Source organism: Melospiza melodia, chromosome 18 (genome assembly GCF_035770615.1).
Source record: "Melospiza melodia melodia isolate bMelMel2 chromosome 18, bMelMel2.pri, whole genome shotgun sequence".
NCBI classification, from domain to species: Eukaryota; Metazoa; Chordata; class Aves; order Passeriformes; family Passerellidae; genus Melospiza; species Melospiza melodia.
The window spans coordinates 1,484,195-1,499,977 of record NC_086211.1 but is presented as its reverse complement, the minus strand read 5'-3'; the positions used below and the strand labels follow the sequence as shown (position 1 = coordinate 1,499,977).

At 44.7% G+C, this 15,783-nt stretch overlaps 2 protein-coding genes across 2 annotated transcripts; one reads left to right on the top strand and one right to left on the bottom strand.

The window, feature by feature from the left end:
• Positions 1–40: 40 nt before the first annotated feature.
• Positions 41–1,363, top strand: FAHD1 (fumarylacetoacetate hydrolase domain containing 1). The gene has a single exon (XM_063171608.1). The coding sequence runs from the start codon at positions 96–98 to the stop codon at positions 780–782; it is 687 nt and encodes a 228-aa protein (XP_063027678.1). The 5' UTR covers positions 41–95; the 3' UTR covers positions 783–1,363.
• An 870-nt stretch (positions 1,364–2,233) lies between these two features.
• MEIOB (meiosis specific with OB-fold) lies at positions 2,234–15,124 on the bottom strand. Its single transcript, XM_063171615.1, has 14 exons — positions 14,861–15,124; positions 13,643–13,724; positions 10,309–10,366; positions 9,011–9,142; positions 8,382–8,454; positions 7,810–8,005; positions 7,216–7,316; positions 5,690–5,742; positions 5,511–5,606; positions 5,042–5,143; positions 4,439–4,592; positions 3,911–4,094; positions 3,369–3,455; positions 2,234–3,103 (listed from the first exon to the last, which is right to left on the bottom strand). Exons 2-14 carry the CDS (start codon positions 13,709–13,711, stop codon positions 2,987–2,989), a joined length of 1,422 nt encoding a protein of 473 aa, XP_063027685.1. The 5' UTR covers positions 13,712–13,724; positions 14,861–15,124; the 3' UTR covers positions 2,234–2,986.
• Between the last annotated feature and the right edge of the window lie 659 nt (positions 15,125–15,783).

Below are 15,783 nucleotides of genomic sequence, written 5' to 3'. Positions count from 1 at the left end.
GCCCGGCCCCCGGCCCGCCCGCTCGGCCCGCGGAGGAGGAGCGGGAGCAGCGGCGGCGCCGTGCGGGGACCCGCAAGGACGCGGCAAGGGCGGCCATGGCCGGCTCCAAACCGCTGTCCCGCTTCTGGGAGTGGGGCAGGAACATCGTGTGCGTGGGGCGCAACTACGCGGAGCACGCCAAGGAGATGGGCAGCGCCCTGCCCGCAGAGCCGCTCTTCTTCCTCAAGCCCTCCTCGGCCTACGTGCGGGAGGGGGCCCCGATCGTGCGGCCCTACTACTGCCGGAACCTGCACCACGAGGTGGAGCTGGGCGTGCTCATCGGCCGCAGGGCGCAGGCCGTGCCGCAGGAGCGGGCCATGGAGCACGTGGCGGGCTATGCCCTGTGCCTGGACATGACCGCCCGCGACACCCAGGAGCAGTGCAAGCAGAAGGGGCTGCCCTGGACCTTGGCCAAAGGCTTCGGCTCCTCCTGCCCCGTCAGTGACTTCGTGCCCAAGGAGAAGATCCCAGACCCGCACAAGCTGCAGATCTGGCTGAAGGTGAACGGGAAGCTGAGGCAGGAGGGGGACACCTCGTCCATGATCTTCTCCATCCCTTACCTGATCAGCTACATCAGCCACATATTCACCTTGGAAGAAGGGGACTTGATTCTCACGGGGTCTCCCAAAGGAGTGGGGGCCGTGGAGGCCGACGATGAGATCGAGGCGGGGATCAGGGACGTGCTGTCCATGAGGTTCAAGGTGGTGCAGGGCACGGAACCCCAGAGCCCAAAAGGTGTTTGAGTGCCGCTGCCCCATCTCCACGGAGGCTTCAGCACACCTGGAGTTCGGCCCAGCCTGGAGCAGGTGGAGCCCAGAAGCTCCAGATTCCAACATTTAATTCCAAAACCGTACCTGGGAACTGGAGGCTGAGACATTGGAGAGGGCAATGGGCGTGGCTGTCCTTCTGCATGTGCTTCTCTTCTGCTGATGCTTTGAGTGTTGCCTTAAATAAAAATTACTGATCAAAACAATTCAAATGATGATGTAGGAGCTAAGGCTCAGCTGTGCTGTGGAAAATCAAAGGTTTATGTGAAGATGTTCAGCCCTAAATCAAGAGTTGCAGCTTTGCAAAGAGTTTCCTCTAGAAGAGAAAGATGTTTGATTTTTTTGGATTAGTTTGTGATCCTCCCTGCTTTTTTCAAACATACAAATTAAAGAAGGATGGCTTTTCCTTCCACTCCAGGGGGCAAAGGCAGCAGGAAGCGTGCCAGATGTTTGGCAGATTGTTTTTTGCCTAAACTGTGATTTTAAAATGTTCTAAAAGTGAAATAATGTAAAATGATCAAGAATAAAGAAGCATATGGATAAAGATCACCACCAAACTTTTCTTTTGAGTGATTTCAATGTATTTTTAGTGAAACAGTAAGTGCAGCAGTTGCTGTTACCCAGTGCAGTGCAGCATTTTGAGTTTTAAGTGTTTCCAGCTGCTGAAAGCCACGCTGGGTAACTTTCCCCAGTTCCCAACTCCAGCTGTTCCAGCACTCCCCACCCGTTTGCATGACAGCGAGTTCTCTTTCAATTCAACAGCAAGTTGTAAAATATAATTTAAAAAATCCTCCCCATGCAAACATCAAAACCTTGATTTTCAAAGGTTGCACAGAACTGGCTCACTTCTAATAAAAACAGATGGAATTTTTTGGTTTTGTTTTTATATAAATGCAAACCAGCAAAACACTTCCATTTATCAGAGCCAGATCTTAATAACTGCTAGGAAAAGCTTTGGTTTTAAAAATGGGGAGTTCTACAGAGAAAACTCCTGTCTCCCAAAGAGAAGCAGCTCTGTGAGAGCAGCACAGTCCAGGGTGCTGCACACCACACTGGCAGAGGAAATTGAAGAATTCCTTTAGAATTTCTTCAGAATTAAAAGAGCCATTAGGGTGAACAGTTCTGGAAGAGGAAGGATGGAATTAAAGTGTCTGTCCTGTTTGCATTTTCCATCTCTGCCAACAGCAGCAGGGCACCGTTTTCAGTTTGGTCTCCAGCCCTGGGTATTGACAGAGTTGGGATTAAGTTATGGGAAACATTCCCCTCAGAATGGGAATTGTTATGGCTGGGAAATGTTGAATCATTTATTGCTACAAGAGGGATGCTGTGACCCAGCACTGGCAGCATTTTTGGGGTCTTTATTGCCACCCATGAGCCAGGGGTGCAGTCTGGGATTGCTTGTCAGGATTTCCTGTTTCTGGGGGGTTTTCTCTGTGCCACGTTGCTTTAAGGGTCAGGAGGGCAGCAGGGGGATCAGAGTTCCCTGGGATGTCCTGGCCTGAAACCCTTTGGCAGAGCAGGGCTGGGGGATCTCCCTCTGTTGGAAACAGGCTGAGTCCCAACATGCTCAGGAGTGAAGCTATGGACAGGAATATATTAAAAACAGGGGAAAAAATACATAGAAGAAGGCACAATATACATACCTGGGTTCTTTAAATCCAGCTTTGGAGACCAGAGTCCTGCTTACAGCCTCAGCTTGATTTTTGCTTGTCAGAGGTCACTGCTAATTGATTACTCTGCTCTAATTAGACCTAGTCTGCCCAAAGGGAATCAGCCCTGCTCTGCCCACAGCTCCATGTTTGGCCTCAGCCAGATGCAGCACAAACCCAGGCAGTGTTTCAAGGGGGGGTCTTTATTTCTTTCACACAAAAACAGTTAAAACCACACAAGTTCAATAGATCTCTTTTAACCTATTTGTTATTTCTGATTTTTTCAAAGATCTCAGCTGAGTGAGGAAATTTCCAGCCCCCTTGAAAGGAGTTGAATTTTTAGAATTAACATTTAGGCTGAGGCCCAGGTATACTTTTTAAAGTAAAATCACCCAAAAATATTAACTCAGAAGCTCACTTAGAGGTATTGTAACGTGCACTTCTCCTTTACCATCAGAACGGACTTGGCAAAACCTAACAACAGCAGAATTCCATCTCTAACTAGAGAGTGAAGGAAGCCTTTCCTAGCATTTATAAATAATTCCAGTCTCTTCCCAACAAGCTCTGACTGGCCTCTATGGGATCTGCCAGTTTGCAGGAAAGAAGATTCACTTTTAATCCAGTTCTCCAATTGGGTGATGAAGTAACCTGGAAAAATAATTAAGGATCTTTGTTATCACAGCACCTTGACAGAGATTATTTTCAGATGTTTGACAGATTTATTTACATTATTTCCTGTGTGAGTACACAGTTATGCCATCTGCCTGTCACTGCTGAAGTCAAACACTTTCATTTTGTCCTGGAAATAGGGACAGAGAAAGTGGAGATGGGAGAGTAAAAAGAGTTTTGCCCAAAAGGACAAGTATAAAAGTGAAAACCAGCTACTGTTTTGAATTAAGCATTAAATACTAACTTTGAAGTAAATCTTGCTTCGTTCCAAGAGGAGTTGCCATTTCATTGCAGTCCTCTGGTCATCTTCCAGCATGAGGAATTCAGTGACCTGTTAACAGGACACCACAGAGCACTTCAGCAGGTGGTTAAATCATCTCCACAACAGAATGATGATGAAAAGAACATCTTACATATTTTTATACATTTCTAAGCTGTATTTTTCTATTTTAACCTAGTGCTTGGTATGAGATGTATACCAAGACAGTCACATTAACCAGATAAACTACAGGGTGTTTGAAAATCAGAGTTAGGGATTTCCAGCCATGTTCTCAGAAAAACAGTGTTCTGAACTGGGTTCAGTCTTACACCGAACACAATTCCTGTTGGCATCTGGTGATTTCCAACTTCTGCCAAGCTCTGTGTGTCCGTCCGTCCATCCATCCCTCCATCCCTCCCTCCCTCCCATTTTTGTCACTCTTGCACCCACACACACAGAACATTTTCAGATATCTGTAATTCCCCTCAGGGTCCCCAGCTGAGCAGGAGCAGCCCAATGCCCCTTACTGTGCAGCCCAGGGTGTCCTCAGCCACACAGTCAGCCAGGTAGCAGGAGCGCAGGGTGCCTGTGTGGTCTGTCACATCCACCAGGATGTCAAAGCTGGCAAAGGTGGACTTGGCCTCTGGAGAGACGTCGGTGCAGAAGGTGCAGGTGTTTGACACCTCATTCACGATGAACCGGCACACTGAGCTGAGACACAAGGAGAGAATTCATGCAGATGTGCAATTTGTTCTTCCTGAAACATTTTTCTAGACTGAGATTTCCCAAGAGACTTTGTCTTTAAAAAATTATTCCTCTCCTAAACTCTTGAGTCTGTCTGAGACAAAGTGACCTCTTTCTTTTTCACTCTAGGACCACAAAGAACCCTCATATAAACCCCACAACAAAATCCCCCACCAGAAGCCCACATGGCATCCTCCAGAGCAGTTTTATTTCTTCTCTGGGATGGGACTAAAACATTTCTCCATGTCACTTGTCTCTGGGGAGGAGGGACAAGCCGTTTCAGCACACACTCCAGGCAGGCAGTTGCTCACCATCTGTTGCGCAGGACTCTGGACACGCTCTCGTCGATGTCCAGGGTGGAAATGTAGCCATAAATAATTCCATGGACAGGCTCCAGCTTCCCATCACTCTGGAGAGCTTTTTCTTTCAGCTGTTCCACTGTGTAGACATCCACTACAGTCTCCACTACAAGTTTAAAAGACAAGTTAAGTGTGTCTGAGCCAGAAATTACTCAAAAAGCAATGGCATTAAGGCAATAAAAAGGAGATTTAAAGCAGCAGTAAAGCTCCCCTCAAAAAAAAAAAAAAAAAAAAAAGTAAAACAAAAGGGGTTCAGATCAGGAATATATCTATGATTTAATCTTTGCATCCTCCAAAAGGAGTTTTTGACAAAAGCTTTCCCCCTCACTTCTCCAGCTGGTTGCAGACAGAAAGAACACAGCAGACAGGCTGCAGCTGGCACAGGCAGCTGAGATACATAAAGATAAAATAAGGGACAGCCCCAAGAAACCATCTAGACTTTACCTACTCAGCCAGGCTGGACCTGAGCTTTGCTTCTGTGAACACACAGAGCAGGAACTCTTTCAGCTGCACTATGAAATGAGTCTGTGCAGGTAAATAAAATCAAATGCTTACAGTTAATGGTTTCATTTGGCAGCTCCTTCATGGGGCTGGGCAGAGCTCCTGCCTGGGCACTCTCTTTGATGAAGCTGAAGAGAACATTTGCTTCTGCTGTTTCTGAAGATGCATTTTTAAAAGTTATCAGTATATGTTGCATGTAAAAGCACAGCATTTTTATATTTTACAAGCTTTTATTCTGGTAGCACAAACACATTGGAATTAGCCAAGACTTGCTTTTCTCTTTTTTATTTTTACTGTTAATACTGCATGGAATAAACATATGAAGGTTGCAAATAAAATAAATAAAATAAAGAAATAAATAAAATAAAAGTAGAAGCCAAAAGACTTGGTCATCACATAGCAGACAAAAAGCAGGGAGCTTTGTGAGGAGCAAGCAGAAGAAATCACAGTTCCAGTAGATTAATTAATGCATTCTAGACTAGAATAATTACTAAAAACAAAGAAATACTTGAGCAGCTCTTACCTGGGTTAGTTGTAATGATGGTTTTGGATATCACAGTTGCAGTCATGCAGTTCCTAAATTTGTCAAAATTGATTCTCACATCTGATGCAAATATAACTGTGCAGAAAACACCCCCATGTTACTGGAGAATAAATGTCACATGAAGAACTTCAATAAAACCATAAACCAGACTGCTTTACCTGTTTCTTGGGGGATCCAACTCTGTGCCAGCTGGATGGATTCATTATCCCAGCTAAATTAAACAAAAGTGGATTATGAAAACATTTTTGAAACAGCACTCAAAGTGTTTAGTACTAAATTACTAAATAATGTAGTTGTAATAAAATTGGCCAAAGGGGACACAACTCCTTTGTGACACACATGGCACTGAAATTCCATGTGCCATGAAATTCCTGCTTTATCTCAAACAGGATAAAATAAAGATGGTCTAAATGCAGAATATACCAGGGAAAATGCTGTGTTTCAGCTTTTATCCAAGTCATTTCTAGCTAAAGCAAATCCCAGTTAAAGGAGCTGTGTGTGCTGGGCCAGGCTGATTGCTCAGATCCCCAGCCAGATGTTCAGCACTTCCAACACTGGGATCTTTGTGGCTGGGGATGATGAGACTGGAGCGAGGTCAGAAACATCCCTCAAAAATGGTAATTTCATGGTCTCTTGATAAAATCTCATTCAGCTCCTCCTAAATTTGGCTGGCAAGAGCACAGCCAAAGCACAGATTTGTTCTGGTGGGTTTTCTCCTTAATCCTTGGGAAAAGATTTAAGATATTTCCTTTTCATCTGATATTGCCCAGGCAGCTCTTGACTGCTGGGCTCTGGAATCCCCTGACAGTGCCCAAGTGCCAGCACTGAGAGGGCTGCTGGAGGAGGTAATTTCCAAATGAACCCTGGGCTGGAGGGGCTCACCCCAGAGCTGCTTCTCTTGGTTTGTGGCCATGAATTGTGTTAAACATCCCTGGTGGTAACACAGTTCCCAGCCCACAGTGCAGGGCTGGCTGCCTGCTTCCCCCAGGGAACAAAGGTCCCTGAAGTCACTTTTTAACCACCAAAGAGCAATCCCAGGGCAAGGGGACACCACAGCTCCACATGCCCCTGCACTTGGAAAAGCCACGAGTTTATTGAACAAACTCTGGGCAAAATGCAAAGGTTCCTCTGTGAACAAGGCCCTGTTCAGGGATGGGCTCAGTGGAGCTGTGTTTGTAAACAGGACAAGGTTTGAAAATACAGCCAAAGTTGCATCATAACGTTCCTGCATTATTTTAAATATTTAAAAACTATTTCAACCTTTTTCCAGTCCACTTGCAGTTCTGCTTGGCTTTAAAAATGGATCATGCTCTTCATTTTCCTGCCCTCGTGCTTGTGGATGAGACAAAACAGCCTCTGCAGCTGGTTGTAAAAGTCATTTCCTGAATTAGCTCAAATGTCCACATTTAAAAAAAGGAATTATTTGGAACTGAGCTTCATTTTGCCATTCATGAGCCAGCAGACTGTCAGCAAGCCATAAAACTGCACAAGATATATAAGGCCATTCTAATGAATCTCTTCTTTAAGTCTCTTTTCAGTGTGCATTGTTGCCTCATCTCAGTTGCCTTCTAAATAACAATATATTTAAATTAAAAGACGGGTTTATAGTTAATTAGTGTGTGTTATAGCTAATTTCTTTATCCATGTTTGCATTATATTTTTAGTGAATTAAAGAACATCTTACCATACTATTGGGAAAGACCTCTCTGTTTCATCATACAGCTTTACTTCACACCTCTGGCCTTTCCTTTTGTCTGAAGTCATGAAATACTTTGGCTCCCCAACCTTGAGGAAGAAAGAGAAGTCACTTGTGTTCTATTCAGTGTTTGGAAGAATAAAACTCATAACCTAGAGAAGGGTTAGAAAAGGGAAGAAAGACTCTAGACTACTAAAAATGGGATCACTTCATTTTCCCTTCATTTTGTTGATAAAAATCTCATCAAAAGGTGTGTGGGGTTATTGTCACTCAGCTGCCAAGCTGAATAAATGGAGTCCTGGCCACTCCAAAAGGACCCAAAATCCAAAATGTGGATTTTGAGGCCCAAAATCCACATTTACAGAGATTTACAATGAAGTTACTCATAGTAGAGCTCAGAAATGCTCCTCACTCACTGCCATCACAGCCCCAAATCCACATTTACACAGATTTACAATGAAGTTACTCATGGTAGAGCACAGAAATGCTCCTCACTCACTGCCATCACAGCCCCAAATCCACATTTACACAGATTTACAATGAAGTTACTCATAGTAGAGCTCAGAAATGCTCCTCACTCACTGCCATGACAGCTGCCAGCACGTTGAGGACTCTCCCATGGAGGCTCTGTCCATTGGCCACGATGTCCCCCAGAGAATAATAATCCTGAGGGTCCTTGACAGGCAGGTGCAGCAGGGCCAGGAGCCTGGTGTCTGTGTCGTAGCAGGAGGAGGTTTTAACCACAGAGTGATTTTCACTGAGCAATAATTTGTAGCCACTAGAACAGAACAAATCCCATGGATCAGCACAGCACTCACTGAGGTATCAACAGTGTAAAATGTTCATTCATATGGAAAAGCAACTTTATTCCAGGATAGTTTTTCCTAAAGGTATAAAAAAAGCTTGTCAATTTTACTCAAAGAATGAAATTTACTCTGTTTAGTAACAAAGGACATTATTGCTTTATGACCTTTTGTTTATTAAATATATTCTCCTCTGAGATTTGACCAGACACTGTTGAGCACAGGAGGGAGGTACAGCTACACAAGAAGAAAACACCAAAAATTTCTACCAATTTCATGTGGCTGGAAATTAAAGCAAGTCTTAACTCTGATCTTTCTAGAAAGAACTACCACTCTATGCTTTAAGTTTACCTAGGAGTTACAGGGTTGAATTTTTCTTCTCTTTCTGCTTCCTTTGACTGAATTAATGGATTTTCAATTGTAACTAAAATAAAACATTGATAAGTAATGTTAGAAATTGATTATAGGTACAGTTATAGATTTTTTTTTTGTGTGTACAGTCTGTATGCTCACAAGTTTTACTCAGACAACCACAGACAGCAAAATCTTTCAATGAACTTAAAAAGATAAAAATGCATCCTGTAAATAAATACAGGATTTTTGTTGTGGTTTTATCAGCAATCATAGTCATATCTATAACTGAGGGAAGACAAACAGCAAACTGCTTTACAGCTTATTTTTCATCATGTTTAAGACCTCAATATAATGTGAGCTTTGACATTGATTAACTGCAGGCCAGCTCTGAGCTGCTGCACCCAGTGGGTTTCTTTTGTTGACATATTTACTGGGCTTCAGTTGAAATCCTTGGAATCTTGTTCCTTTCCTCTTTCTATTGAACAGAACTGAACAATTTGTTTCCAATTAGGCTGTTTGTGAGTCCTCAGAGCAAAACACAGCAAAGCCACCAGCACAACCCTGACTGCCATGCAAACAGAAACGTGGTGGGAATAAATAAAATAAAATAAAATAAACAAACTCACCACAGTCACCAACCCTGAAGCTTTCTGAGAGGGATCTGATGTACTCTTCTCTGCCCCAGGACTGGACATTAATGAAATAAGTTGGGGAATCACGAATGGTGAAACTGAAGGTGTATCTCTCAGTGCCAATGTCTGCAAAAACAAACAGGGCTGCAGCAATTGCTCAGCACAGCTTGATTTCTAACTAGAATATGTGCATAAAAACCATTATTTTGGGGTTTTCCTGTGTTTGAGCAGGAATTTTCTCCCGCTGGAGGCCAGCAGGTGGTGCAGGAGCACGGTGGTGTTTGGGAATGGGCTGCAGCTCCTGCTGTGGCTGTACCTGAGCACCCCGCAGGTGTGAACCTCAAACAGGAGAGGGGCAGGAGCTGTGGGAGGTGACACCAGGGCTGTTTGTGTCACACAGCCCCAGGTCTGTGGGAGCTGGGCTGGCTGATGGCCCAGGCTGCAGGGTCACTGCCAGGGGGGGCAATTCAATAAAGCAAAGGGTTTCCAGTGCTGTGGAAAATTCAGGATATCGGTGTCTGCATCCCTGCCCTGTCGCATACAGGTAACTAATAAAGCTTTCCAGGATCACAGCATGATGCAGTAGATGACCAAATTATCCAGGAAAACTCGAGTGATCTCCCAGAGTGCCCTGAGTGCAGGCCCATGGGGCACACACACCAACAGCCCTCTGTGGACTCTGCACTAGGCTGGCCCCAGTTCCGGGTGACAACAATGACTTTCCCCTAAAACCTCAGCAGGAGCCAGTGGCAGCAGAAAAACTGAGCCCTTCTCCTGCAGCTGGAATGGCTCTCCAGGGCTGGAGGTGCTCCCTGACAGTGTCTGCACCAACCCTGACTGTAAATTTGTTATTTCAATTTTCAATTAACATTATTAATAACATATAACTCCCATTTTGTCCCAGATGAAGCTGTTGCTACTCAGGCCAGAAATTACTTGTGTCACTCCACAAGACATGTCCTCAACATTTCTGTTTTAAGAGAGAACAAATACGAGGGCACCAGCTCCATTCTAGCAGTATTTATGGAAGACTGGGTTCATATTGGTTCCATCTTCAGAGCATGAAACTCTTCCATGACAGAGATTTTCCAATTTCTAATTGATATGGCTCAGCCAAACCAATGCTGCTCTTTCATCTTGGTTCTCAAACAGACACCATTTTTTTGAGTGCATTTTATTCTATCCATTTTACACTGAGAAATCTGTTTATCATTTAAACCTTGATTTCAGTCATCTCTGCCAAATTACACCGTTGAAGAAAATGAAGTAAAAAGAGTTTAAAGGGACTGTACTTTTTCGGTCTGGAAAGCTTCTGACATCTGTTTTCCCAATAACCAGCCCGATTACATTCTGAAAAATAAAAAGATTACAGAGTACAAGTATTAAACCCAGATGTAGATGATGAATTAGATTTCATGGAATTATACTCTGCTGATGATAATAAACATATTTCTGGCTGGTAATCATTTTAATCTATTTATCCTACAGTACTGTATGAGCTAAAGAGTAAAATATAAACACACAAGTTTACTTTAGGAAAAAATTGTGACTAATAAAAATATTAAAATAAATGCATCTGTTTCTGTTTGCAAAGAAAATGAGAGGACAAAAGTTCACCCCAAGCCTTCAGAATTTTGGCTATTTTACAGCAATCTCTCCTCAGGTAGGCAGCAATGTTGTTGTTTCATGCTCTCTGCACAGGTCTCAGATCTCCTCAAATGCTCCATGGAAAGTCTGGACAGGATTTATTTTACAGTGAAGTGTCCACGGTTTTCCTGGCTCTCAGCACCACTAGCCACACGTGTGCACCTACAGGAGCTTGTCCTGCCTCAGCCAAGCTGCCTAAATTTCTACAGGTGCCTCTCTCTTGCTGTCTTTCAAGTGACTCCAAGGGAGCCGAGGCAAGGAGCTTTTCTGTTGATTCAGACCAAAATCAATCTTATTCTGCTTTGCTAAACCTGTGTCTATTGTGTAAAAACATCCTGTTCTCAATTGTCAAACACAACTACTGGGAGCAAACACACACATGTAGGTATAGATATATTATCTATCTGTCTATCTACAACATAACATAACAGCTCTGTGGTGGCTTGTTGTTGTTTTTCGGATGGTCCTTGGTGTAGAGAAGAGTTTTGCACTGCTCATTTGGGATTTAAGAGTTCAGCAAGGACAATCAGAGTGGGACAAGGGCTGGAAGAACAGACTGACAATGCAATACTGCCAGGATCCTTCAAACATGAAGCATCCTGCCTCAGTTCCTCATCACAGAATCCTGGAATGGTTTGGGTTGGAGGGACCTTAAAGCCCATCCAGTGCCACCCTGCCATGGCAGGGACACCTTCCCCTGTCCCAGGGGGCTCCAAGCCCTGTCCAGGCTGGCCTTGGTCCCTCCCAGGGATGTGGCAGCCCCAGCGCCTTCACACGAGCCCTTCTGGCAGTCCTGAGTGTCCCATTCCAGCAGAATTCCAGAGCCAGCTGGGAAGGGCAGGGCTGCAGGTCAATAACGCAGTCAGGATTCACTTTGTACCTATTCCCAAACCAGCGTGACCTGCCTGACCACTGCAACGATATCGAGGACGTGCTCACAAAGCAGCAGCTCTCCTGTTTCCTTGGGATCACTAGAGGGAGCAGGGGAACTGCCTTATGCTGCAGGGAGGGACACACTCAGGAAGAGGCCACTTGCGTGCAGCACGGTAATATCCCCCTTCCAGACCGAATGCCTTATGTCCACTGCATGCAGTGATCCTGATTAGGATTTTGTTTTTCTATTTTGGGTTTTGTTTCTTAATTAATAATAAAAAAAAATCTATTAAATTAGAGCGCAACATTCCCTGTATTTCACCACCAAATGTCAAAAGAACTAACATTTAGGATCAGTGCCTGCAGAAATTAGGCTGATTGTGCCTAATTTCTGGTGTAAATATCCAATTTCCCAAAGAAATCTGCCCTGGCCCTGCTGTAGAAATGTTCACCTCTGTGTCTCCAACCCCAAACTTGCATGGGGAACTGGCAGAAGGAATTGATCTGGCTGGAAACTATTTTGGACTGAGGAAGGCAGAAAAACTTCCAGAGATCATTTCCTTGATCAGCTCATTGTGCAACTGCCCAAGCACTCATTTCCCCAAAAGAGGAGGGGAACCCCCCCTATGGTGCCTATTTTGGCACAGCTCTGCTTGAGGCTGCTCAACCAACTCCTGAGCACTGCAAGTGTTTACACTTGAATCTCTTTCACTTTTTAAAATAAACAGCAAACTCATAAACCGTGCCATTTGGATACTTCAAACTGTGTGTTCAGCTGTTTTCACAGCCTAACACAACACACACTGATCATTCTATCATCAATTATTATTTTATGAAAATACTTTCATTGCTGTGTGTTGCTAACTGCAATACTCAAGATAAGTTTTATTTGTGAAATAAAAGCTTTTATTTGCAAAATAAAAGCTTTTAACTGGATTAGTGGATCATTAATTGGGAGGAACTGTGAATGGCAGGTTAGATTAGCATTGCTGAACACCAGTTTGGATCAGTATGGCTCTAAGGAGATAGAAAACTTCTCTTAGGTCATCCCTTTTCTGTGAGTTCCTCTTTCATTTGTTTAAAGTAAATGAGAAAATAAACTGTGCCATCCCAAATAAAAAGTGGTGGGAATAGGAAAACTCCCTATTTTCACTCTTTCCAGGAACATCAGAGTTTCCCTGGGGCAGGGGAGGGGGGATGCTGCCTCTGCTGAGGTGAGACCCCACCTGCAGCGCTGCCTCCAGCCCTGGGTCCCAGCACAGGGAGCACCTGGAGCTCTTGGGGTGAGTCCAGAGGAGGCTCCAGGATGTTTGGAAAGGCTGAAAGAATTGGGATTGCTCATGCTGGAAAAGAGAAGCTTTGGGGTCACCTAATTGTGGCTTCCAGGGGCTGAAGGAGCTGAAAAGAAACATGAGAGAGACTCTTTACAAGGGATGGAGGGACAGAACAAGGGGCAATGGCTTCAAACAGAGAGAGTGGGCTTAGGATACTGGGGAGAAATCCTTCCCTGGGAGGGTATGCCCTGGCACAGGTGCCCAGAGAAGCTGTGGCTGCCCCTGGATCCCTGGCAGTGCCCAAAGCCCCCCTGGGACAGTGGAAGTGTCCCTGCCATGGCAGGGGTGGCACTGGATGGGCTTTAGGCTCCCTTCCACCCCAAACCAATCTGTGATCCTATGCAAACCCATTTTTCATCCCAAAGAAACAGAACCAGCCCTGCCATGGAACTGTGAGGTTTTTACCCTGCCTTCCCAGTGTGCCCGAGAGCCTGCTGAGGTCCCAGATGATTGTGGCTGCATAATGCCGACTCTGTCATGTCCTCAATAATGTCTTCACTAATTCAGCACATCCATTTCAAGTGCTACAAAAGAGCCTCTGATACATGGAATTGTCCAGTCAATATCTGTGCCTGTGGTACCCATGGGCTGTGGACAGCAACAGCATCAATTTTCATTTTGCTGCTTTGCACACAAAGAAGGGAAGGTCTTTTCTACCCAACAATTGCACTAATGCCACCAGTACCTAAATACACATCAATTACATAATTTTGCAGTAATATAAGACACTCAGATACAATTTCCTCTGGGAACAAAAGGCTGTGAGACTTACAGGACGAGCAAGGTTTGGATGCAGATCTGAAAGTGCAACAAAGTCCCGTGCTGAACGAGAGTGAGCCATTCTTTATCTGAAACTGAAGGAAACTGACTCAGGTTTTGTAAATATCCAAACAAATCACTTAAGACCACTCACAGTGAGAATAACAAGTTATTTTTTAACATAAATGTTTTGACCTAATAGCATCTGTTTTCAATAAGAAGCATTTCAAGCCATCTGAAGTAGACAATTCTTTATTGTTTGGATTTGGCGATGGAAGTTATGAATTTTACTGTGACAGCTCTACCTAAGCTTCTCAAATAAAGGCCTGTAATTTTTATTTATTATTCATCATTAAATGACTCCATTAGCACCAGGCTCTGAAAAATATTTACCCTCCTTCTCTCTGGGAAGCCAACTGAATTTAATGAGGCAGCTCATATTTAAAAGGCAATTTATATGTGAGAAAAGAGAAGCGTTGCGTTGCAAAGCACCTTTAACTGAGGTTTTGGACTAAATATTAAACTACTTTAAAGTGTGAGTTTATTGCTTCCTGAAAATAGAAAAGTTGTGAATTTATTAAAATAAAATTAGTGAAAACAAGTTTTTTTCAGGCTGCCAACGTGGCATTTACTGGCCAGCCCTGAGAACACCTAGGATCTCTCTGGAGATGCTGAAGTGGGGCCATGGGTGCTTTTTTAGCCCCTCTGAATGCCTCTTATTATTCCATGGGTTCCTCAGAGACATTTAGATACTTAACAAATGGTTGTCAAATTCTGGTTTTTGTTGTAAAAGGAACCATGGCATTGTCAAAATCTTAATAACCTTTAATAGGAGAGAACTGCTGACATTTTTCAGAGGATGCCTGTTCAATCTTTAGAAGAAAATCCTGAATAGCTTGCACAGTCTTTATACCTGGAACCTCGTGTGAGAATTGTTAACCATTTCATCAGGCATTAGGATAAAGGTCTGTTGAACTAGAGAACAAATAAGTCTACATTTTAAAGAAAAATAAGCAGTTATCTGAGAACCAAGTGATTTTTCTAAAAGAGCATTTCAAACTACACTCTCACAGAGACAGACCAAATTTGCTTTACAGAAACCACTGAACAATGGGGCCCCTCAAACCTGTTCCTATCCCATTAGATAGAAGAATTTTTGTTTCCTTCTGTAGGAAAATTACCTCCAAGGCAGGGTAATATTCTCACCTCAGAAGAAGTTAAATATTGTTACCTGCTGTACCCCACACCAGCTGGGTCGTGTCAAAAGGAACCACCACTGGAACACCTGTATCAGAGGCAGATTAAAATGGTCATTTAGGATTTTAAATTCTCTGGGTTCTGAGAGCTGAAGCAGAGCTGCCCCACTCAGGGACCCCTCAACCCATCAGAGACCTCCTCACACATCCGCCATTCCCCTCAGGTGCCTCTCACTGACCCTTCAGCCTCCTCCTGGACTCTTCAGCTTCTCCTCACTGACCCTTCAGCCTCCTCCTGGACTCTTAGCCCCTCAGGTTGCCCTCATTGACTCTCCAACCTCCTCCTGGACCCTTCAGGTTCTCCTCACTGACCCTTCAACCTCCTCCTGAACTCTTCAGGTTCTCCTCACTGACCCTTCAGCCTCCTCCTGGACTCTTAGCCCCTCAGGTTGCCCTCATTGACTCTCCAACCTCCTCCTGGACCCTTCAGTCCCTCAAGTGCCTCTCACTGACCCTTCGGTGTCCTCCTGGCTCTTCATCCCCGCAGGTACCCCTCAGATGCCCCTCATTGACCCTCCAACCTCCTCCTGAACTCTTCAGGTTCCCCTCACTGACCTTTCAGCCTCCTCCTGACCTCTTCAGTCCCTCAGGTTCCCGTCACTGACCCTTCAGCCCCTCAGGTCCTGAGGGAGACAAGATGGCGCCGGCGCAGTGGCGGGAAAAGGGCGCCGCGCCCCCTCGTCCCTCAGGGCTGAGGGGAGACGCTCTCCCATCCCGGCACGTTCAGTGGGAGCTCCAGCAGGCCTGGAGTCACTGGGTTTGAGGAGGTAACAACAGGGTTAGATAGGATTTTGGGCTGGAATTGTACCCAGCGAGGGTGGGCAGGCCCTGGCACAGGGTGCCCAGAGAAGCTGTGAATGCCCCTGGCTCCCTGGCAGTGCCCAAGGCCAGGCTGGAG

Excerpts from the sequence above, each read along its gene's own strand:
- MEIOB (XM_063171615.1), bottom strand. The coding sequence starts at position 13,711 with ATGGCTCACTCTCGTTCAGCACGGGACTTTGTTGCACTTTCAGATCTG. Across the intron at positions 7,317-7,809 it reads TGCTGGCAGCTGTCATGGCA|GTTGGGGAGCCAAAGTATTT; the intron begins GTGAGTGAGGAG and ends TTCTTCCTCAAG. Across the intron at positions 5,743-7,215 it reads AGGTCTTTCCCAATAGTATG|CTGGGATAATGAATCCATCC; the intron begins GTAAGATGTTCT and ends TGTTTAATTTAG.
- FAHD1 (XM_063171608.1), top strand. The coding sequence starts at position 96 with ATGGCCGGCTCCAAACCGCTGTCCCGCTTCTGGGAGTGGGGCAGGAAC.